The 23,157-nt window shown below is 41.3% G+C and overlaps 1 protein-coding gene across 2 annotated transcripts in view; it reads right to left on the reverse strand.

Annotated features, from left to right (window-relative positions):
* Window positions 1-17,789, reverse strand: part of ANO6 (anoctamin 6) — a 67,541-nt gene extending 49,752 nt beyond the window's left edge. For both annotated transcript variants that reach the window (XM_042468100.1, XM_042468099.1), the window contains exon 1: window positions 17,553-17,789. In XM_042468100.1, coding sequence (XP_042324034.1) covers window positions 17,553-17,640 — 88 coding nt within the window. In that variant the 5' untranslated portion in view covers window positions 17,641-17,789. The remainder of the gene's footprint in view (window positions 1-17,552) is intronic.
* Between the last annotated feature and the right edge of the window lie 5,368 nt (window positions 17,790-23,157).

The following is a 23,157-nucleotide window of genomic DNA, read 5'->3' on the forward strand; positions in this document are numbered from 1 at the left end:
GACTGGACGCACCATTCATTTCTACAATTCCTCACTTCTATATTCATAGGAACTGTACATCATCATTATGATCATTGACATTACCACCATATTTATTAAAAAGGCAAGAAATAAAAATGGTAGAATACACTATTAAACTCCTCCCTGTATGAATATGCTATTTCAAAATGCCTTCACCCACATGTGAAAGAGAGAATCAGTTTAGCCTCTCTCTTTATTCTTAGCTTTGTTTTGTTTGCCAGATACCTTGCTTAAATACAAACCTGACCATATAGGAGAGCACTCACAAGACAGTTTTATGGCTATTTATGAAAATGACAGTATACCACAATTCAAAAAGGACATTGAGAAACTGGAGCGTGTCCAGAGAAAATGGTGAAGGTCTGGAAACCATGCCCTAGGAGGAACGACTCAGGGAGCTGGGGATGTTTAGCCTGGAGAAGAGAAGGTTAAGAGGTGAGCCCTGTTTAAATATTTGAAAGGATGTCACATTGAGGAGGAGCAAGCTTGTTTTCTGCTGCTCCAGAGAGCAGGACCCGGAACAATGGATGCAAGCTACAGGAAAAGAGATTCCACCTCAACATTAGGAAGAACTTCCTGACAGTAAGGGCTGTTCGACAGTGGAACACACTCCCTCAGAGTGTAGTGGAGTCTCCTTCTTTGGAGGTCTTTAAGCAGAGGCTGGATGGCCATCTGTTGGAGATGCTTTTATTTGGATTTCCTGCATGGCAGGGGTTGGACTGGATGGCCCTTGTGGTCTCTTCCAACTCTATGATTCTATGATTTGTAATGTAGGATAAATTTATAAAGGGAACAATGGTATATTTTTTTAATCAGATACAGCCAGAAAGAATGAAACTCTTAGCCCATGTTAGGTTTCAGGGATAACTATGTCTGGACACTCAGGTGGGAGCATTTGGGCTGACTATAGATCTGTATGGATTGCCATGGTTTAAGGGAAATAAATTGATGAATGGCACATCTGTGCTCCACAAATCAGACTGTAAAGCTAGAACAATTCATCATATTTCTCAAAGGACACATGGATTTCTTTTAAAAGTTGCACTGTTGTAAAAGTAAACCTGCCAACAAATAACGATTTGAGCTGCAAGCCAACACAGGGTCATTATGATTGGAACTATCTCACATTTTAGATCCATTTAAATGGTTATGGGTCAGGAATTTGTTGAATAATGTATCTGTAAAATAGATCAACAGTACGATATTATGCTGCCAGTAGATAGATATACAAAGTAAATCACTGAAGCACAAAAACATGAAACAGCATTTCTTTCTACTGTGCAAAAGAACTTAAAATGAACAACTAGTCAGATAATAAAATTATTAGATAAAACACAATTGAATATTTTAGATCAAAATGAATTGATAGAAGAAATAATTTTAAAAAATTAGAAGGTGGAGAAAAGGATGAATAGGTAAAATTTATAAGATTATGTTAACAACCCAATTTAGAATGGTAGAGGGACTGACAATGAACTGGGAAAAAGACTTATTGATTGATACAGACAAAATTAAAATTTGGCTACACGAAATTGTTAATATTAAAAATACAAATGTAAAAGAACAACAAATAAAAATGATTGGAAAATGGTACAGGAAGCCACATCAATTAGCATTTATAAATGATAAATTTCTATAAAAATGTTGGCATGGATGTGGAGATAAGGGAATTTACATACGTACATATGTGGTGGGAATGCCCATTTGTTCAAGAATTTTGGACAGAGGTTAAGAAACAGATAAATATAATAATAGGGATAGAGAGACAATTAAGCAAAGAAAATTGTTTAACTCTCAGTTTAGGGGAATTAAGAATGAATAGTAATCAAAGATATGTAATAAAACAATTTCTAAAAGCTGACCATGCAGTGATTGCTTTTGGATGGAAAAAGAAATCGAACTGGAATAAGTCTTATTTGTTTAAATATTTGTTTTTGGGAGGGGGGAGGGGGGGAAAAGCATATTATGAAATGTGGATTGTACAATTTGCATTATGTACTGTGTAATAAAAAAATAATGTACAAAGAATCAAACGGGAGAGGTGGGATACAAATAAATATTTTACTTATTATTTATTATTAATAAAATTAAAAAGAGAAATAGAATTAAAAAGGAACAACTAATCTTATAATAACTTCCCTCTACTTATATATTATACAGTATATACCCAACACAAATACAACTAAAAATCAATAAATAGAAAAACTTCAGTACAAACTTTTAATATACTGCAGATGATATTCACAAATTGATAGCACCATTCTATAAACCCATGGTGACTTTTCATTATGGTGGCCTAAGAAAAACCCTGAAAAGCATTTTGAGGCTCACAATTTGTAATGTTGGGTGCATTATTTTCTCTTTGTTAAGGTCCAGATTCACAAATCTCTTCAAAATAAATTGGCATGCTTAGGTCAAAAACACACTGCAGAAACAATCCAGTTTGAGACCACTTTAATTGCCTGGTTCAACTGCTAGGAAATTCTGGGGGGAGTAGTTTTGTGAGACATTTGGCCTTCTCTGTTGGAGAGCTGTAGTGCCACAATAAACTACAATTCGCAGAATTCCCTAGTCTTGAGCCAGACAGTTACATCGGTCTTAAATTAGATTATTTCTGCAGTGTGTTTTGGACCTTAGTTATCTTGGATCACCTAACATTTTCCCAATCAGAAATAGTTTCTGATTTAAAAAATGTGTTATGGAAATCTAAGAAAATTATAAGAAATTACAACTATAAGAAAATTATTAATTACAATCCTACATATTGTAAGCTAGTAGCTATCTGTCTGTCTATCTGCGAATGATGAATTTATGATATAAGAAAAGGTTAATGATACTAACTATAAACATCTGAGCTTCCACTTTCTGTATTTTATTAATGGTATCAGAGAAACCAAATTTCTGGAATCTGTTTCTTTTCCTTGGTTTGTCACACACGTATCTGCAAGCTAGATTGGCTGTATGATCCAAATCATCACTTCCGTCATCTGTTGAGGATGCTTTGATTGAGAATTCCTGCATGGCAGGGGGCTGGACTGGATGGCCCTTGCGGTCTCTTCCAACTCTATGATTCTATGATTCCATGACAAGTTTCAGGAGCAATTATCACCACCACCGAATACAATTTCCTTCCCTTTCCTACTAAATGTTAGTATTATTAAAAGGCTTGCTAGTATGGTATAAAAATTAAAATGATTACATGATTACAAGCCATTCTGTGAGCCTTTGTGGCTAAAAAGGATAGTATAAATGCACTAAATAAATAAATAAATGTTTGGAAATGATAATGATAGAGGCCAATTCAAGTTTCTCTAATAAGGTTTGCCGATAGGACAGAAAAAAAGCACCTTTACTCAACGTGATCTGTTAGGCAAACATAATCTACTTGATTTTGTTGTTAACACCAAGTTCAATTTTTATTCTAAAGTAACCAGAAAAGTGTCTGTTTCAGCTACAGATTGTTCAGTCAGAAACATTTTTGTAACAGAAATAAGGCAGTTAGCAGGAGACTAACAACAACAAAAAAGAAGTGCTTCTTTTTGCAATGCCTAACTAGTGCTGGAATTTAAACTCAAGATCTTACATTTCCATCTTAAGATCTTACAAACAGATCTTACATTTGTGCATCTCTAGGATGACATGGAAGGCCATTCACCTCTTCTTTATTTTTTATTTAAATTGTATCCTACCTTTCTCCTAATATGAGACATGGTGGCCTAGAACAAATCCCCATGAAACAGGATGGAACATTTTAACTCCACCTCCCCAGTCATGTTCTGTTTTACAAAGAATCAAACATACAAAGAATTGTACAAAGAATTGTTGTACAAAGAATCAGTACAAGGAATGGTAGATATTCTTACAGTGGTAGACATTCCATAGCATTGTCTCCTAAACAACTATAAGCAATTTCTCAATATTTCTATTCCTTGACATTGTTATTGTTGTGTTCCTTCAAGTTGTCTCTCACTTATGGTGACCTTAAGGTGAACCTATCCAAGGGGTTTTGTAGGGCTGAGAGTGTGTGACTCACCTAAGATCACCCAGTTGATTTCCATGCCCAAGTGTGGAAATGAGCCCTGATCTCCAGAGTTGTAGTCCAATTGTCCTCACTATAACACGCTGGCTCATGATGAGAAAGATCTGGAAGATTATGAGGAAGATTCTAGGAAGATCGGGAGCCCACCGATCCTGTGCTACAGCAGCTCTCTGCACAGGCATCCTGCTGACCTGATGGAGTATCTACCGCCACCATAGGTAGTTCATTCTGAGGTGAGAATGAGGTGACCAGCCATAAGTACACTGCTGGGCACCTCATTCTGAACTTAGAAGGGACTGAACTGTGGTGGAAGACATGCTGAGTAGCTCAACGGAATGACCATGTAGACAGCTGCTTTGGTGCAGGAACAGAGGGCCAAATAATGGTCAGAGCAGCTGCATGGCCAGGGCTGTTCCCAGAGTATCCTGGGCAGGATGTTTAGGTGACAGCAGCTAACTGAGGATGAGGAACTTCAAGACCCTCTCTCTCCCTTATTATGTATTTTTAAATGGGATGTAGACTGAAAATCCAAACAATCAGAGAACTCTCACCTGACAATATTTCAAACCAAGGGCTGTACTTTGTGGAGAAGAACACAGGGTCATTTTTGTATAAGCCTTACACTGAACCTTGCAAGACAGTAGTATCCGAACAGCAGAGTTTTAACAACTAGACTACTAGAATCAGGGCTGATTCATAGATGGGGATTTCCATGGTTGAAAAAAATGTAGCTAGAATCACTGAGTGGTTCTGTGTTCTGCCTAATTCACACAAAAATTCTTTCCTAGTTTCCTTGCCTGCAAACATAATCACAAAGAGAAAATTAGCCATGTTTCTGTGAGTGAAAGAACCCCGAGAAAGAGACATACATAAAAAGCAGCTTTGCGCTGACTAAAGAATGTGCAGTACCGAAAGATTTTCTTTTGTTTGCTTTTTGGATCCTGATTTTGTTTTTCATGCCAGCAAGTCACTCCAATTAGTATTCTAGCATGAGCCTAGGAATTTAATAGTGTGGAAGAGGAAGTTGTATATTAACCCTTGAACCCCTCTCTAGTGCATATGCCCTGTTTGATATATCTTGCCTGAACTGCAATTGAATTGCCCTCAAGTCCATCTACAATTATTCCTCAACATACATTCATTTTCAATTTGTTGTACAAGACAAGAGATGACTGAAATGTTCCTTAATTGATGTATCTTGCTGGTTACTGAACACAGAGACAGAGAAAAAAAGAAAAATTGTGACATTAGTGAAGCAAAACAGGCTATGGGAGAAACTTAAGCCCTGTTTTTATCCATAAAACACAGATGGAAAACATCACAGTATGAAAATAAAATTGAATAAGATGCCAATATAGTTTAAAAACCAGATGTAATATTAACTCATCATGACCAAACCGCAAACAAAGTAAAGATAAGATTGTGTTTCCCCAATTATGACCTTTATGATAGTAGATAAGAAATAAAGTGATTGATATTCCCCCAAAGATAAATGAATTTAATGTATAGTAACTTCGTACAAATTACTTTTCTATTAAAATATAAGGTAAGTGATTTTCTTCAAATATTTTTTTGAAATAACCCTAATGGAGAAAAAGGACTACGTTGAAATAAACATATAATGACCTATATCCAGCAAGCACCCTGGCAGAAGCTTAGGTCTCCTTCCCAGTGTATTTACACCATCACTGGAGGGAACAGAGTGGGCGCCTTCATTTCCTCCCCATTAAACAAGAGCAGCGAGGAAGCTTCTAGCAAAGGCTTGGCTCATCAAGCCACTCATTGCGTGAGGGCTATGCCGGGGCTCATTCCAGCTGCTCTTGCACCCAGAGGAGAAAGAGAAGCATCTACCCACACTGTAAAGTAGCCAGAATGCATCAAGTGCAGCCCTTCACGCAGTCAGTGTCTGGGAAACCAAAATTTATCCTGGAAGTCCTTGGCTGCTTTTGCCTACCAAGGGCAACAATGTTGTCCAAGAAGGTTCAGAATAAGGTCTTGCGCAATACAGAATCACAGAGTTGGAAGAAACCACAAGGGCCATCTGCTCCAAGCCCCTGCCATGCAGGAAAACACAATCGAATCACTTCTGACAGATGGCCATCCAGCCTCTGTTTAAAAATGTCCAAAGATGTAGACTCCGGCTGTGTTCAGACTGGCCATTAAGGCCAGTCTGGGGGCAGAGTTGGGGCATTGCACCCACGTGATGCACACCCTACTCCACCCCCTAGGGTGCCATGATGCTGTACGCTGCTCCACATGGCGTGTGGCATCATGGTGCTCCTTCGGCACTGTGTCCATACGATGCAGTGCTGAAGGAGCACTGCCAAGCCACGGCAACATGTCTATGGTGCCCTTTCCAGGACACAGAAAGAAGCCACTTTTGGGGCTCCTTTTTGCGCCGTGGAAAGGCCAGATTGGGTCTGCAGCATGCGGTTGCTGCATCCTCGATCTGGCTGAAACAGGGGTGGCTCTATGCCATCCTTCAGAGCTGTTTGTACAGCTCCTCAATCACACTCCAAGGCAGCATATTCTAGTGTTGCATAGTTCTTACTGCCAAAAAGTTCTTCCTAATGTTAAAGTGGAATCTCTTTTCCTGTAGTTTGAATCTATTGCTCCATGTCCTAGTTTCTGGAGCAGCAGAAAAAACGTTGCTCCATCCTCAATATGACATCCCTTCAAAGATTTAATCATGGCCAGCATGTCAACTGTTAACTATTTCTTCCTCAGGTGATACATATTCACCTTCCTAAATGCATTACTCATGGGGCATGGTTTCTAGAATACAATTCAAATGAATCTGCCAGTATAGCTGGTTACATATTCATATTTGACCAGCAGTATTTGGGACTCTGTAAACTGCAGCCTACAGAATTCAAGTTTTTTTTAATCTAAACAAAACCTGGGAAGTATATTTGAAATGAGGTTGCTGTCTATTCAGTTACCTACAGAGTCTACTGTTAATCCTCCTTTGGGGTAGTGCCAGCTCCAACTATTTTGCTTCCAGAATCAAAGCCCCAGTAGTATCCATAATATCAATAAGACTAAAATGGAATATGCAGGGAAGACTCTAGTGACACTTTTAATGTTAGCATAAGCTTCTTTTTTGGGGGGAGGAGGGGGGTTTAGTTCATTGTTTCACATTCTTTCAATGCATCTGAAGTAGACTGAAATCCATGAAAGCTTATGCTAAATTTAATTAATCTTATAGGTGCCACTAGATTCTTCTTCTCCTTACTTTTCTTTTTATACTTCTCCCTATTGCTTCATCTCCTGACTTATCTGAGTACAAACAGATCACAGGATCAGCCCAGGGATTGCAGTTAAAGTTTAGTTTTGTTCCCTTTGGTGTGTAGTGTTTACATAAGGAAAAAGGTCAAGCATGCGGCTATTTGGGGGCACCAATGAAGCCCATAGCACCCCCAAAGCCACACATATAATTAAAATCAATGTCAGAATGAAGAGGTCAATGCTGTTCACGTGACAAAGTGGCTCCCATACTAAGGCTGCTGCTTCATGTGTCAATATCAGTCTGTACTCCATTTCATTAAAGTTAGTAATGAAGACCCCAAAGCACGTGGTAACTGGAATGGAGTCTGATCAGCAGGAAAGGATCACAATGATAGCGATCTTTGTTTAGGAGTAAGGAGACTTTCAATAAAGAGATGGTAGAGTGTGAAATGATTTTAGAAGTGACAAACTGTGACATGAGAGAAAGGAATTAGATACTAGGGACAGATGGGAGAGAATTTTAGTCTTTAGCCCTCTGATACAATTTTAGGGTAAAAAATTATGTCAGTGGTCCCTCGATGCCATGACATGCTAATATATATGGAACTGGTGCCAGTAATTCTCCACAAATCTGTACTGTTGTTATAATCAATATAGATTCCTGATAGATTCCAGGTCTATTTTTTTCATGTCAGAGCAAGATGACATAGTAGTTTCACTTACAAAGTGTTAACAATTGGCAAGCCAGATAAAATAGAGTAAGTATAAAGGGCAGATGTTTTAGGTGTTCTGGATGGGGTCATATTTCTCTTTAAGAACCAATTGTACAATGTAACCTTCAACATTTCCCCCCTAAAGCTGATCCCAGCACTATGCAGAGTAGTAAGGGGGGCATTGGCTGTTCCAATCCACAACAAAATTATCTTGGACCTTGGTTGTTCCATGGTATGCATGTTGTAGCTAGAAACCTGAGAGACTTTTAGCAACCTCAACAGTGCTGTTCCATTAAAGACAACAGCCTTCCCATTATCATATATATGCCTAGGACAGACATCTGTGGAAAGCTAAGGGGATGCATTAGTGCTCCAGGAGAACTTGGAGGGCAATCCCCTATCCCACACTGCCTCTCTACAGGGTATGTGGGCATTTTTGCAATGCTTTTAGCCCTTTCCTGGGATGCTTTAGCCCCAGACAGACCTGGTTTAACAAGAGGAACTATATAGAAGTCACTTCCTGTTCGTTCTGGTCCTAAATTGAATGGAGATGGTGGAATAGGGTGAAAAAAAAATGTTTGCAAAATGTTAATTGATCTATGGGAGCTCAAACTTGTAGTTGAATCTTTGTAACTTCCAGACTTAGGCCCGTTACAGACCGCCCAAAAGGGGTGGTCTTGGGCCGCTGCCGGTTGCAGCATGGAGGAGCCGCAGCAGCTAAACCGTGCGACTCCTCCGCGCTGCAAAAAAGGAGTGCAGAAATCTCACTCCTTCCGGCAACCCGGAAGAGCCGCCGCAAGTGCCAAAGCGCGCACTCGCGACGGCTCTTCTGGGTTTAGATGTCCGGACGCTGTGCGTCCGTTACGTCAAGATGGCTGCACCCGTCTGTATAGGGCGCCGCCATCTTGCCGTACGGAATACGCGCGAGGGGCAAGGCGCATCCGGAAGTGCCGTCCCTCGCGCATATTCCTGGCGCAACGACGGCGCTGCTTAGGCCCATCTGTAAGGCGCCTTAATAACTGTAATGAGCCTCACCTGGGGCTCTCACTGAAGATTTGATCATTGTTCCAGAGCACCATTGACTCCTCTGGTCTCTGAAAACATACTTTCTAAAAATTATGGGCTGTATAGAGAAAACTATGGCCTATATAAGAAAATCCATGTTTTAGCAAAAGCTAAATGAAGGTCTGGTCTTAGAGAGAGAAAAATAATGAAGATGATATGAATTATTAGTGTAACGTATTCTTTCATTACCGCCTGCAATTGCTATAGTAACCAACCACTAATACTCCTATGTTTCTGGTGGAAAGAAAGCACTGCTTGTTTTCCAGCAAAGAATTAGGGAAGAAAGAAAAATACACGTGAATTGGGAGACAGATTAAAGATTTCTTGGTTAGAATAAAAAATCGGTCCTAGGTAACTGGTTAGCCCTGGATCATTCTCTCTTTACTCATATACAGGCATACCTCAGTTAACAGAACCTCTGACACAGATTCTCCCATTTACAAAGTCTTTTTACACCTGTCAGCCCCTCTCCCCTTAATTCTCTTTCTACTGGGAGGGTTTTTAACAGTGGGAGGATGGCAGTAGAGTTGGAGAAACTGTGGCGCATTACAGACTGCCCAGAAGGGGCAGTCTCGTGCTGCTGCAGGTTGCTGCGTCCGGGAACCGCAGCAGCCAAACCGCGCAGTTCCCGGGCGCAGCAACAAAGAAGAGCCAAAATGGCGCTTCTTCCTGTGCCCCGGAAGAGGCGCTGCAAGGCGTGAGGCACGCACTCGCGGCACCACTTCCGGTGCACAATGTTTGGATGCAGCGTGTGCGTGACGACTGGACGCTGTGCGTCCGTGACGTCAAAATGGCGGCGCCCATCTGTATGCGGTGTTGCCATTTTGACATAGTCATTACGTGTGAGGGGCAAGGTGCGTCAGGAAGCGCTACCCCTCGCGCGTAACGACGGCGCCCCATAGGGCCCATCCGGAACGCGTCACAGACTTTTACTGTCAGATTGCAACAGGTCTTTCCTCCCAAATAAACAATGCATGAGCTGATAAAGAGTGGAATTCTGCTCTAGCTGATCCTACTGTATGTGCTTCCCTACAATAGGCAAGGGAAACAATAACTGTCCGTAGAATCTCGTACTGAGCATATATGAACAGCAAAACAGAAAGAAAAGGCGAAAGCAGAGAGTGTAGGGGGGTGCCTTTTTAGATGCTCTCAAGATGGACTAAGTTCTCACTTTTCTCCACTCTGCCCAGAGAATGACATGGCTCCTTTTTGATTAAAGTACTGTAGGCGAGGTACAGATAGGTGATTAGTGGCATCCTCGCCATGAACTAGGGCTAGATGAGGCTGTGCATTTACATGCCTAGCAGCCCTAGTTCGCAAGGAGGCCGACACCATTGCTCACCCCCATCTACACGAGTGTGGCGCAGCACCCAAACTACGCTGGCCGGAAGTGATGCAATCAGGGCGCACAAGCACACCAATCGCACCCCTTCCAGGAAGCTGCTTTTGACAGCTTCTTTTTGCTCCTGAGAGGGAGTGCATCATTGCCACGCCATTTTGTTGCTGCAGCAACGATGCAGGGCAAAAATGTGTGGCACGGAGCTGCTCGTCTGTTGAGCCCTGTACTTACCTCAGTCCATGGATAAGTCAACCCAGGTTTTTCAGTTCATTTTTTTGACTAAAATTTCTAGATTTATGTATAATTTTTTAGAGTTATGAGTATATAAAGTAGACTTCCTCCCTTTTTTTCTTAGGTGTGGTACAGACCACCCCAAAGGGGTGGCCTGCCGGCGACCTGATTCCCTCTGGAGGGAAGCCGCAGCCGCCAAACCATGCAGCTTCCCTCCGGAGTAAAAAGAACCTGGAAAAAATGGGTTCTTTTTGCGCTGCAGGGTGGACGTTACGAGTGTGCCAATGGCGCACTCACAACATAAACAACGCACAGTGCTATACGGACACCACATGGTGGTTACATCACAATGGCGGCACCCTTATACACAGGATGCTGCCATTGTTACGCCGCCACTCTGTACTAGGGTTAGAGACCATGCAGTTGCCACGCAGTCCCTAACCCTAATATCGCTGGGATTACGCCACATTTGGGTGGTCTGTACCGTGCCTTAGTTATAGCTGACACTAACAGACCTATCCAGTCATAGAAAACTGTTCTCTGGAAAATGGTTTCACTGTCTTGATTCACAATGGCTCACCAAAATTTCAAGCAGACCCTCAAATCACTTGCTTGTTGAACTTTGTAACTCGTTTGAACAGGGGAAACAGCACTTCACATAACAAAATCCAAACTCCACAAAGCAATATTGCCTTTTATTTGGCCAACTCCAAAGGATAAGATACATCATGCAAGCATTCAAAGCTTCACTGGCTTATTCATCAGGCAAAGATATTAAAATGATGTTAAAAGATGTTAAAACAGGTAATTAAATTTCCATTCCATTAGCAATAGAAAATTAGATTCCTTTGAGATCTAGTTGTTCCTCCTGGTTTGTGGATTTTATTGCATTTTGCAGCATGGCCAACATGGCTACCCCTGAATATGTTGTCCTGGATTTGAAGAGAACTGCATACAGATTTCTTTTGATAAGACTTATTTATTAAAATTTTCTGAACACAAAACAACATCTGACTTTAATGGAATGTAATTGAGATTTTCTTTATTTGCTAGCATAACTGTATAGATCCAGGATTGTTTTGGCCACTGAGGTAGTGATGCAGGCTCCAGTTGTTCCTGCCAAGTTTTTCTCTAGCAGGAAACTGAAAGCATTCCCTTCAGAATGAGAAGTCAGCCCAGCCAGATACATTAAGGCTTTATGGGCTATCCTCTTAAATAAGCAGCACACAACAACACAGGTAGCAGGGATCAAAACTGGAACCTTTTGCATGCCAACTTATGGAAGGGCAACAGATATCATGGAAGGGCAGCACATGGTTAATTCAGCTCTAGGTAACTTGTGACACTTCAGATGCTCTTGGACTATAACTTCCATCAGCCCCAGCAAACAAAGCTAATGACAAAGGATGAGGGAAACTGCAAATCAAAGGGCCACAGACTACCCAACTCTGGGTTAGGTTATCTACTTTCCAACTATTACATTTTTACTGCTTGGGATGCGAAGAGATTCTTGTGGGATTTTCTGATGTGTCAAAATAATTTAACTGGCTTTCAGTACTATGCACCTTGACTTGGATAAGTGGGGTGGTGTAGGGCAAATTGTCTTGGGCTGGCCTTGCTACTTAGATATGATTCCTTTCCATATTCTATGCACACCTGCAGCCAAATCAGAGCATAAAGTATAGCATCAAATGGTCTACAGTCAACTCCAAGAAGTGTCCCTGAACATATAAGCCCCTCACATCATAGGAGCATTGCCCAAGGACTGGATTAAGTGAAGGGGGATGTGGAGAAGGAGACAATATCCTATGCCACTGCAGTACCCAGTACCATGCAGCCTTGCTTGTGAATGTTTTATAATTTAATGAGAGCCAGCATGGCATAGTGGTTTGGGCTACAAATTTAAATATTTGAAGGGATGTCATATTGAGGAGGGAGTAAACTCCAGAGAACAGGACCCGGAGCAATGGATGCAAGCTCCAGGAGAAGAGATTCCACCTGAACATTAGGAGGGACTTCCTGACAGTAAGGGCTGTTCGACAGTGGAACACACTCCCTCGGGGTGTAGTGGAGTCTCCTTCCCTGGAGGTCTTTAAACAGAGGCTTAATGGCCATCTGTCGGGGATGCTTTGATTGAGATTTCCTGCATGGCAGGGGGTGGACTGGATGGCCCCTGTGGTCTCTTCCAATTCTGTGATTCTATGAAATTAGGAGATCAGGGTTCACTCAGCTATGAAACCCACTGGGTGGCCTTGGGCAAGTCACACTCTCTCAGCCTCAGGGAAAGGCAATGGCAAACCTCCTCGGAACAAATCATGTCAAGAAAACCCCATGGGTCACCATTAGTCAGAATGAGTTGAAGGCACACAACACACACACAAAATGCCAGTTTGTGTTTGTCAAGAGGATTTATTTAACCAACGGGATTTACTCTTAAATGCAGTAGCGTAAAGGACAGAAGTGTTTGTCTAGATCCTCCTTGCTTTGGACAGGGCACCGCAGTAGCAGTTTGAGGTGCAAGTCTTTACTTGTACTGAAGTCGCTGGGGACAGGATGGAATGTTTGCACTGTTGCAGAGTATTTACGGAGAAGCAATCTCAGACTTTAATGAAAATTTTACCTTCTGGAATAAAACAATGGTTTGTTGATGACAGTGTAGGTTCAGAATTTCCACACAATTCTCAACGGCAACAGCTATTGAAGGGTAGGTTGGACATTTTAAAGTAAATAAACAAAACCCTCCCTGACAATTCAGTTCTTCTCTAGGGAATAATGTTAGCAACAAGTTGATTTGATTATAAAATCATAACACTGACTCAGCAAAGGAAGTGGTGGCCAGTATGGCTCCTTTCAGCTCTTATTGCTGGAAACTGATTCTGTTTCTTTTTGTATGCCTCTGTTACATTTTAATTGCATACTTTTTCCATAACATAGGCCTTGGCTGGAGACCTGTGCTGGGGACCAAACCAAATTTTATACCTGTATCCACCTAGGAGGGCACACTATGTTCCCAGTGACCTGGAAGTGTGGGAAATCACTTCTGGTCAGTTTTGGCCAATTGTTTTTAATGGGGGGGGGGGGGGTTTAGGGCCTGCAGGGATCAATTTAGCAAAAACTGCTAATTCTGGTATATTTGGTGCATGAAACTGTGGCAATTCGGCCAATTTTCAGGTGACATTTCTCCTTTTTTTAAATTCTGGGGTTCAGGGTCTTTGGAGAAATTCTAGTGGGCTTTAGAAGCTACACAAAAGTTGGGGTGTGATATAGACTATACTTTACTAATTCCTGTTATAACTAAAATGATGAAGTTCCCATTATTCAGTTCTATTGGATCAGGATCATTTATCAGACTGCAAAAAGTAGTACTGAAATTGTAAGACCAATAAATGCGCTGGGACCAAATGACAAGCAAATATATAAGAAAAAATGTATCCATGCAGGCTTGCACAACTTTGAAATTCATTTTAAATGTGGTTGCATGTTCAAAGCCCCATGATCTGAAAACTGGCATACTGATGTGTTGATGTTGCTGTACACAAAGCAGCCATGTGCCTTTTAAAAATGTGGAACATTGCACTGCCTGTCATCCTTGTACAGTGGGCCCTTGGTATCTGCTGGGGTTTGGTTCCAGGATGCCCTGTGGATATCAAACCCCATCAGTGTTCAAGTCCCATTAAATACAATGGCATAGTAAAATGGTATGCCTTATATAAAATGGCAAAATCAAGATTTGCTATTTGGAATTTACATTTAAAAAATATTTTCAAGCTTGAATCTATGGATACAAAGGGTCAGCTGTCTATCCAGAGTCACAGTTAAATTGGTGTATTGACACTTACCAAGAGCTCACACAAAACAGTGATACCTTTATTTGACCAACAAAAGTGCACATTATACCTGTTGCAAGCTTTTGAAGCTCCACTAGCTTCTCCATTAGGCAAAGATGTTAAAAATGATATAGGAGAAAGGGGAAAAAAGAGATGATGTTACTCATAGCCCTGCATTTGGTCAAGATGTTGGGGTTGTTGTCTTCAGTCCAAATGATATGGAAGACTATTCATGCAGGTCCCTGCATGTAAGCAGTAAATGGTGACAGAAATATTCACATGTCCAATTTATTTTGTTACAAATGGAAACAAAAACGCGAAATCATCTGGCCATTATCCCGTTGATAAATCTAGACAGGCTTTTAACACCCATTTTCCTGTGCTTGCATGCATCACTGATAAATATTACACATATCAGTTGCCTCTTGTCTCTATTTCTTTTAACAACTTAGGCAGAAGTAAAAGGTTTCATGACTATAAGGAAGAGTGATGTCAAAAATACAGGCAGAAATACTCTGTAATTTATAAGAGAAAAATGTTGTATTCAATTTACAAAGCAGGAGAAAATCTGAGGAAAAATGTGTTTTTTATTCAGTTTTTTAAAAAGCCCTTTCTTCTGTCAACTTTCTACTTTTACAGAATTTTACAATATTTCAAATTGCCATGATTCAATATCAAAGTCTTAAGTCCAACAGCAGAATGGTGAGCGCAAGTCTTGCACAAAACTTTAGAAATGTACCAATTCTCTACATATACGCTTTCAATTTGTAGTTATCTGCATGAACAGTTCCTGGTATTTTTCTCTTCCCAATTAAATTCCTCCTACAGATGGCTTGGAACCATCATATGTTCAGAAAAGCCATTGCTCATATGCATACTACTGTTTCCTATCCCCAGGTGATCTTTTGCCATTTTCCTTACAGGAGGTTAGGTGTCTGTGTTTAAGATAGCATTGACACTGGGTTGCATCCTAGCTATGTGACTTCCCTTAGTGATGCCTCTAGAAGCCCTTCTATATATTTTCCTAGAGGAAATTACTATGGCCTGTTACAGACAGCCAAAATAAAGCTGCTTTGAGTCACAGTGGAGGTATGGTGTTTCAATGATGCATGCATCCTAAGAGTCCAGAAGCCACACCAAAGCCACACTCCAGTTCTTAGGGCTGGAGCGTGGATTTGGTGCGACTTCTGGACTCTTAGGACACATCCATCATTCAAATACCATACCTCCACTGTGACTCGAAGCAGCTTTATTTTGGCTGTCTGTAACAGGCCATTGTGACATATGGGAACATATGCACTGTAATGTGTTCTGACTGAGCTAGGTGGCCCTTAGTTTGTACTGTTTTCATTTCTTTGATGAACTAACCATTTTGGCACAGATGTTTATCACACTATGCTCTTAAAGAGCTACTATTCCAGTGTGACTCCTGTAGCAGCCTCCTGTTGCATGCTGGGATTGGCAGTTTTAAGGAGCTGAACTTCTCTGCCTGAGAATTCTAAATACCCCTCCTTAAAACTGCCAATCCCAGCATGCAACAGGAGGCAGCTAGAGGAGTCACACTGGAATAGTACCTCTTTAAGAGCTCGTCTGATAAACACCACAGTTTTAGCAGACTTTGTTTTCACTGAAAGGTGTTAATTGCTATTTTAAGGGAGCAACAACTTCTTTGAAAAATGTGTGTTCGCTCATGACTGCAATCCTATGCATGCTTTCTGAAGTTAGCCTCAATGTATTAAGTGGGACTTATTTGATCACATGTATTCGTGGGACTGAAACTGTAAATTGTAATCCTCATATTTTATCTAAGCCAGGCAGCATTTTCTCCCCATAGAGACACAAAATGTATTTTTCTTATTTATTATGTTTTCCTCCTTGCTCTCCAAAACCGCTTTGGCTGTCAAATTAAAGCCTGCCAAAACTGAAAACCCAAACTTTAAATTGATGCCAAGACTGAGGTTCAAACCAGGGACTGCAGGAGGCTTTTGTTCTGTGAAAAGAACGGGATTTCTCTAAAACAATAATCTAAAAATCTTCTGACTATAATCTAATTCCAACACAAAGAAACAAGGATTTTTAAAACCCCTTTTATCATCTCCTATTTTTCCCTGTATCGTTCCATTTATTTTTATTTTATTCAGTTTCAGTTTCACGAAAGCATAGGCGCGATCCCATGTTCCAAAAATAACAGAAGATGTTTTTGAAGTCACTTCAGTCCCCCTTGATTTCAGTGGGTTCATGCAAGACCAGCTAACTTTTCCTGGACTGTGCCCATCTACTTAAATGAATCTTTCACATGGGAGGGGGGAAAAGGCAGTGTTGCTGAGTTTTTCCAGACCATGTGATGAAAAGACCCAAGTTTCATTTACCCACCCAGTTCATCATTTGTTTCCTGACTCATATTTATTTGGAAGAGGGACAGCTTTCTGCTCTTTAAACCAACAAACCCAGATCCCAGCACAAAAGCAAATTCTTTCCTAAGCCATTGGCCAAAGACACACCCCAGGCAGTCTTCTTTGCACACAGTCTGCTCAAATCTCAGATCAACATTTTGGAAGGAGCCAGAGAGAGTGGTGTTGGTGGCTGGGAGAGGCAAGGGGGCAATCGAGGGGCAACTCCTGAGTAGGAAGGCTTCCCCTGTCACAGGGTCTCAAAGGGCAGGGCAGCACTGGGAAGCGAAATCAGTCTACTTCCTCAGATGCATTTGGATACAACAACAACAACAACAACAATAATGTAAAGAGATCTTGTAGCACTTTTGGGTTTAACTGAAAGAAAGGAATGGGCAGCATGAGCTTCTCTAGGCTTGATTCTATTTCCTCAGATGCATTTGGATATAATAATAATAGTAATAATAATAATGATGATGATGTAAAGAGATCTTGTAGCACCTTTGAGGCTAACTGAAAGAAAGGAATTGGCAGCATGAACTTTCCTAGCGTCAGCCTACTTCCTCAGATGCATTTGGATATAATAATAATAATAATAATAATAATAATAATATTTCTCCAGTGTGAATGCAGCCTATATTCCCAATTCCCCCCTTCTCCTCCTCCTCCTCCTCCTCCTCCTCCAGAGTCTCTACTCACCGGTCTCCCCATCCTCTTCCTCCTCCTCTCCTCCTTCTTCTTCTCCTTCCTCCACTTCCAGCAACACGTCCTGGTTCTCCATGTTCATCCTTCCCAGAAATGCCTCCTTTCCTTAAGGAAAGGGAGGCAAGGACCAAGAAAGGCAAGGCAGGGAAAGAGGGATGCCCAGAGGCTCCCAGGAGCCTGGCTGAGGAGAGTCCTTCAGCTCAGGCGGAAAGGAAAGCTCTCCTCTCCTCTCCTCTCTGGGTTGAATGAGCGAAGGGCAGCGGAGCTAAGCCCAGCCTGGTGTTGGCTGAAGGGAAAGAGGCGGGAAAACCAAAGGGGAGGGCCCTCTGGTTGCCATGGAGACCCCGGGTCCCGCTTGTGTTTTGTCTCCCCCCTCCCTTCGCTTCCTTTGGGGTTTCCTTTCCTCCTCAGGCCCAGCGCCAAGACCCTTTCCTCCCTGAGGGGGAACCCTTCATAGGCTGCCTCCAAGGAGGCACTGTGGCACTACTTTGAACTCTTTGCGAAAGGGCTCTTGGAGCACCTTCCCTGAAAAAGAAAGCAGTTGGGAGCAGGGGCTTCCCTAGGCTTGTGTTGAGACTCTTTCATCAAAGGCTTTTCCAAATGCGTTTGGGAAAGCCATCTGAGGAAGGAGGCTCAAGTCTAACAAAGATCCTGCTTTGGGTGTGTGTGTGAAGCCTGGAATCGTAGAGTTGGAGGAAGAGACCACAAGGGCCATCCAGTCCAACCCATTCTGCCATGCAGGAACTCTCAATCAAAGCATCCCCTTTGACAGATGGATATCCAGCCTCTGCTTAAAGACTTCCAAAGAAGGAGACTCCACTACACTCTGAAGGAGTGTGTTCCACTGTTGAACAGCCCTTACTGTCAGGAAGTTACTCCTAATGTTGAGGTGGAGTCTCTTTTCCTGCAGCTTGTATCCATTGTTCCGGATCCTGTTCTCTGGAGCAGCAGAAAACAAGCTTGCTCCCTCCTCAGTATAACATCACTTCAAGTATTTAAACAGGGCTATTATATCACCCCTTAACCTTCTCTTTTCCAGGCTAAACATCCCCAGCTCCCTAAGTCGTTCCCCATAGGGCATGGTTTCCAGACCCTTCACCATTTTAGTTGCCCTCCTGTGGACATGTTCCAGTTTCTCAACATCCTTTTTAAATTGTGGTGTCCAGAAATGGACACAGTATTCCAGGTGGGGCCTGACCAAAGCAGAATACAGTGGCACTATTACTTCCCTTGATCTAGACACTATTATTGATTCAGCCTAAAATTGCATTTGCCTTTTTAGCTCTTTCTTCAGAGGCTTTTCCAAATGCATTTAAGAAAACCATCTGAGGAAGGAGGCTCAAGTCTAGCAAAGGTCCTGCTTTGGGTGTATTTGTGTGGTATGTCTTGACATTCTTTCCAACTTGTGGTGACCACATCATGGGGTTTCTTGGCAAGATTTGTTCAGGGAAGGTTGGCCGTTGCCTTCCCCTGAGGCCTTTCTGACTTATGGAGACCCTAAGCTTTCCCTATTATCAGGTTTTCATGGCAAGCTTCTTTGCCTTTGGCCATCCTCTGAGGCTGAGACTGTGTGACTTGGCCAAGGTCAATGGCTGGGCAAGAATTAAACTGTAGTTTTTTTTTGTGTGGATTTTTTGGGCTATGTGGCCATGTTCTAGAAGAATTTGTTGCTAACATTTTGCCAACATCTATGGCTGGCATCTTTGAAGATGCCAGCCACAGATTCTGGCGAAACATAAGGAAGAAACTCTGCTAGAACATGGCCACGTAGCCCGAAAAACCCACAAAAAAACCTATGGATGCTGGCCATGAAAGCCTTCAACTTCAAACTGAACTTTGGTCTCCAAAGTCATAGCCCAGCGATCAAACCACTACGCCATGCAACTTATATTTTTCAGTGATGCTCAAAGGTGCTACAAGTTCCCCTTTGCACACTGATTTTCCACACTAACAGGGTGATGTCTTTGAATTCCATCACTTTTAACTGCCATGGGCCCGTCCTACAGAATCCCAAGATTTGTAGTTTTGCAAGGAATCAGCCCTCTTTGGCAGAGAGGGCAAAAGGACTTCCCATCCCAGGATGCCATAGGATGGCACTACAGCACTTAAAGGGGTGTCAAGCTGCATGATTTCTACAGTGCAGATGCAGCTGAGGGGGAAGGCAAACGTCCTCTGAACAAATCTTGCCAAAGAAAACCCCAGGACTTAGGGTCAATATGTCTCAGAAACAACTTGAAGGCACTCAGTCTATACACACTGGTACAGCACAAGTCAAAGTATACAGCTGGGGTTGCCAGGGGAAAACCTGGACAGGACTACTGGACTTAAATGGTTGTGTGGAAGAGGGGATTTCAGCAGGTGTTGCTTATGGCCTGGTTGTGCTTTCAGATGCTTTGTTTTAGAAAAGAAACAAAATGTAAGACTGTATTTCTTCTTCAATTAGTTGCTCGCTCATATCTCCTCCACCCCGAATATATTTTATCAGTTATCAGGGATAAAAAAAATACTTTATAAAATATATTTAACATGGAGGAGGTATGAGAGCACAATTAATTAAAGAAGAAATACAACAGTGCCACCTGGCTGTATTCTCTTTGGCAAAGAAATGACAAGTTGAAAGAGAGGTTGAGTTCTTTGGGGCACTAAACTCATAAAGCTTTAAAGTGTATGTTTACATTACAATACATAAATTATTCAGAATCCTCTTTTTATTTTCCTAGAACAAAGAAAGGCTACATGGATTGTTATATTAAACTAAAACAATGGAAACATACTTGTCAGATAAAATAATTAATAAGAAATACTCAAAAGTCATTGTGGATTCAGGGGGTCTAGTAGTATAATTCCCTTGGAATGTAGCCACACTGCAGAATTAAAACAGTTTGACAACAATTTAACTGCCACAACTCATCTTACAGAATCCTGCGTTTTGTAGTTTGGTTAGTATTCCACCTGCTTTGTCAGGGAGCTCTGGTGCCTCAGCAAACTACAAGTCCCAGGATTTTGTAGGATAAGTCACAGCAGTTAAAGGGTTGTCAAACTGCAATAATTTTGCAGTGTGCCCACACCTTAAGTCAAGTCCTATGTATGTGTTTGTGTATAATTGGACATACAGTAATTAATTCATTGTTATTCACTAGTACCACTGTAGTTGCTGAGCATGAGCTAGTCAAAAGCAGCAATCTTAAATCTTGTGGTAAGTCATGTGGCACCAGCAATCTCTTGTTGATCTCTACTTAGCATTCAAATAAACAGGTACTAATAACATCCAAGCAAAACTATCACTGGGTTTTTCCCCAACCTAATTTCAGAAGATCTTTCTGCATCTAAACCACTTTTAAAATAGGGGACAGCCTAGGTAAATAAGAAGAGCAATTGTTTCATTCTGTTAGCTTTATTCCCTGCTGGATAAACCACATTTTCCAAACTGTGCAGAGACTGATTAAAACAAAAGAAAACATGAAACATTTTCCTGTGACTTTGCTGTGTACTGTAGCAGCAAGAAATGTTTCTCAGTATTTCATTGCCTTTTTAGTGACAGATAGACAGTGCAATGATGTATTAGAAGAGAAAATTAAAATGATTGTTTAAAAAAAAGAATGTGAAAAGACTAACCCAATTTAGCAAAGTTTCCGGATGTGTTTAATGCTCTGAAAACTTGCTCATTTTCATGCCTTAATGTAAGTTCCAATCCAATGTTTGTTTTGCCCTCTGCTGAAATGAATTGGCAACCACAATTGATAATAAAATTTGGGGAGGAGAAAATATACTTCACCATATTGAACATAATGGAACTGGTCAGCCCTGTTTAGGAAAACATCTTTATTGAATGATGAGTCATACATTTGTTTCTGTTAATTATTTGTCTGTATATACTGTATACAGCATACTGGCTGAAATTAGACATGATGCACAACTTTATGGTGATGTAGCTACATTTCTGACATGACACATAGCCACTACAGTGAATTGTGGGAATTTGCATTGGGATACCACCCATGGTATCCTGTTGCACAACGAGGGCTTCCACTGTATCCAAGGCACCATACAAGATGCCCCATTACATGATGGGAAGGCTTGCATCAGCAGTTTATTTAATTAAAGGTCTTGGGTGGCACTTTTACAAAACTTTGTGACAGCTTATGTGGTCATACCTCTTTTCAGGGTCATGCTCATAAACAAATTATTAATACCAGCTAATATGAATTATCAGTATTAGACACATCCTAAACAGAAAAGGGCCTCTCCCAAATTCCAAAGTCCATTTTGCAGCAGGGTCTTCAAAAACAACGATCCAGCATACATACACTTCAGTCTCTGAAAGGAGACTATACTATCCTTTCAGCCATGGGTTAAGAAGAAAGATGGAAACAAATGCATGCATGCTTTTGGCTTTGTAGCTTATGTTAGTCCAGCAGTCAACATAATCATCTGTGTAGTGGAAGCTGAGTTTAAGCTCCAAGGCTCACAGAGTTGACATCTGGAGGTGTTTTTTTAATCAATAGGAGTGATGATAGATGATGCCACCTTCCATCTCCATTAGGTTTCTCTGAATTTATCAGCAATTTTCACTGTAGTTGAATGAGTGCTCAGATGGATTTTCAAACCAACAGTATATTTTTGTGAGCTCTCCGTGTTGTAATTGGATGACCTGGTCTTGAATGTGGAATTACGACTCATTAACATTACAGAAAATCTGTTCCTGTTGGAGATAAGGACTGCCGGAACTAGTTTGTTGATATAACTCAAAAGAGCTGCCAGCTTTTGTGGATTGTTCCTGGAGCACAACTATGACTGGACTGTCATGATGATACTGCACCTAATCTAGTATCTTGCTTTGTGAAAACTTTACAGCACACACTACAGAGACCAAGTGGAATAGAAGGTGGATTTATTCCTAGAATTTCTTACTCTATCTTCCCAAGTAAATGTACAGTTTTCCTTTTAGGGCTCATACAGATATTATACAGATGTTCTTGCATTCTTCCCTCACAATACAACACTCTCTTGCATACCCATCACTAGTAATATGTGACTGCTTCTAGGCAAAGCATTTCTTATATAATGGTTCTGCCTCATTCATGGGATTTGAGGAGGAAAACAGGCATATCCTATTTGTAACTCTCCTGTGTTTTCTGTTGCTTCTTCCATGATTTTTTATTAGCAAAGAAACTCCCTGATGGAAGGAAAGATTGCCTTTCAACCAATGGCAGAGCTGGTACTGGAAGCAGAAAATCAGCTTCTTACAGGTTGATGCTTTCAGTGCCTATCACCTCCTTCAGGTAACAAGTTGGATGGTTATGTATCCATTTCATCAATGTATGGACCACTTGCCATATCTAAAATGAAGTATTTTTAAGGCATTGTGGCCTTCTCGTGGACTATATGAAAGTCTTGTGATGGAAGCACACACACACTCCTTGCATGGAGCTTCCCAGCTAACAGCTCTTATCTCTAACATCTTACTCAAAACTCTAACTCCTATCTCTATCTCCTATCTCAAAAAGGAAGATTCAGACACTTCCTTTTTGAGATACGAGATAGGAGATAGAGATATGTACCTGTTCCTCCTCTTTCCCCGCCCTCCCATGCCTTTAAC

This window comes from Sceloporus undulatus, chromosome 5 (genome assembly GCF_019175285.1).
Source record: "Sceloporus undulatus isolate JIND9_A2432 ecotype Alabama chromosome 5, SceUnd_v1.1, whole genome shotgun sequence".
NCBI classification, from domain to species: domain Eukaryota; kingdom Metazoa; phylum Chordata; class Lepidosauria; order Squamata; family Phrynosomatidae; genus Sceloporus; species Sceloporus undulatus.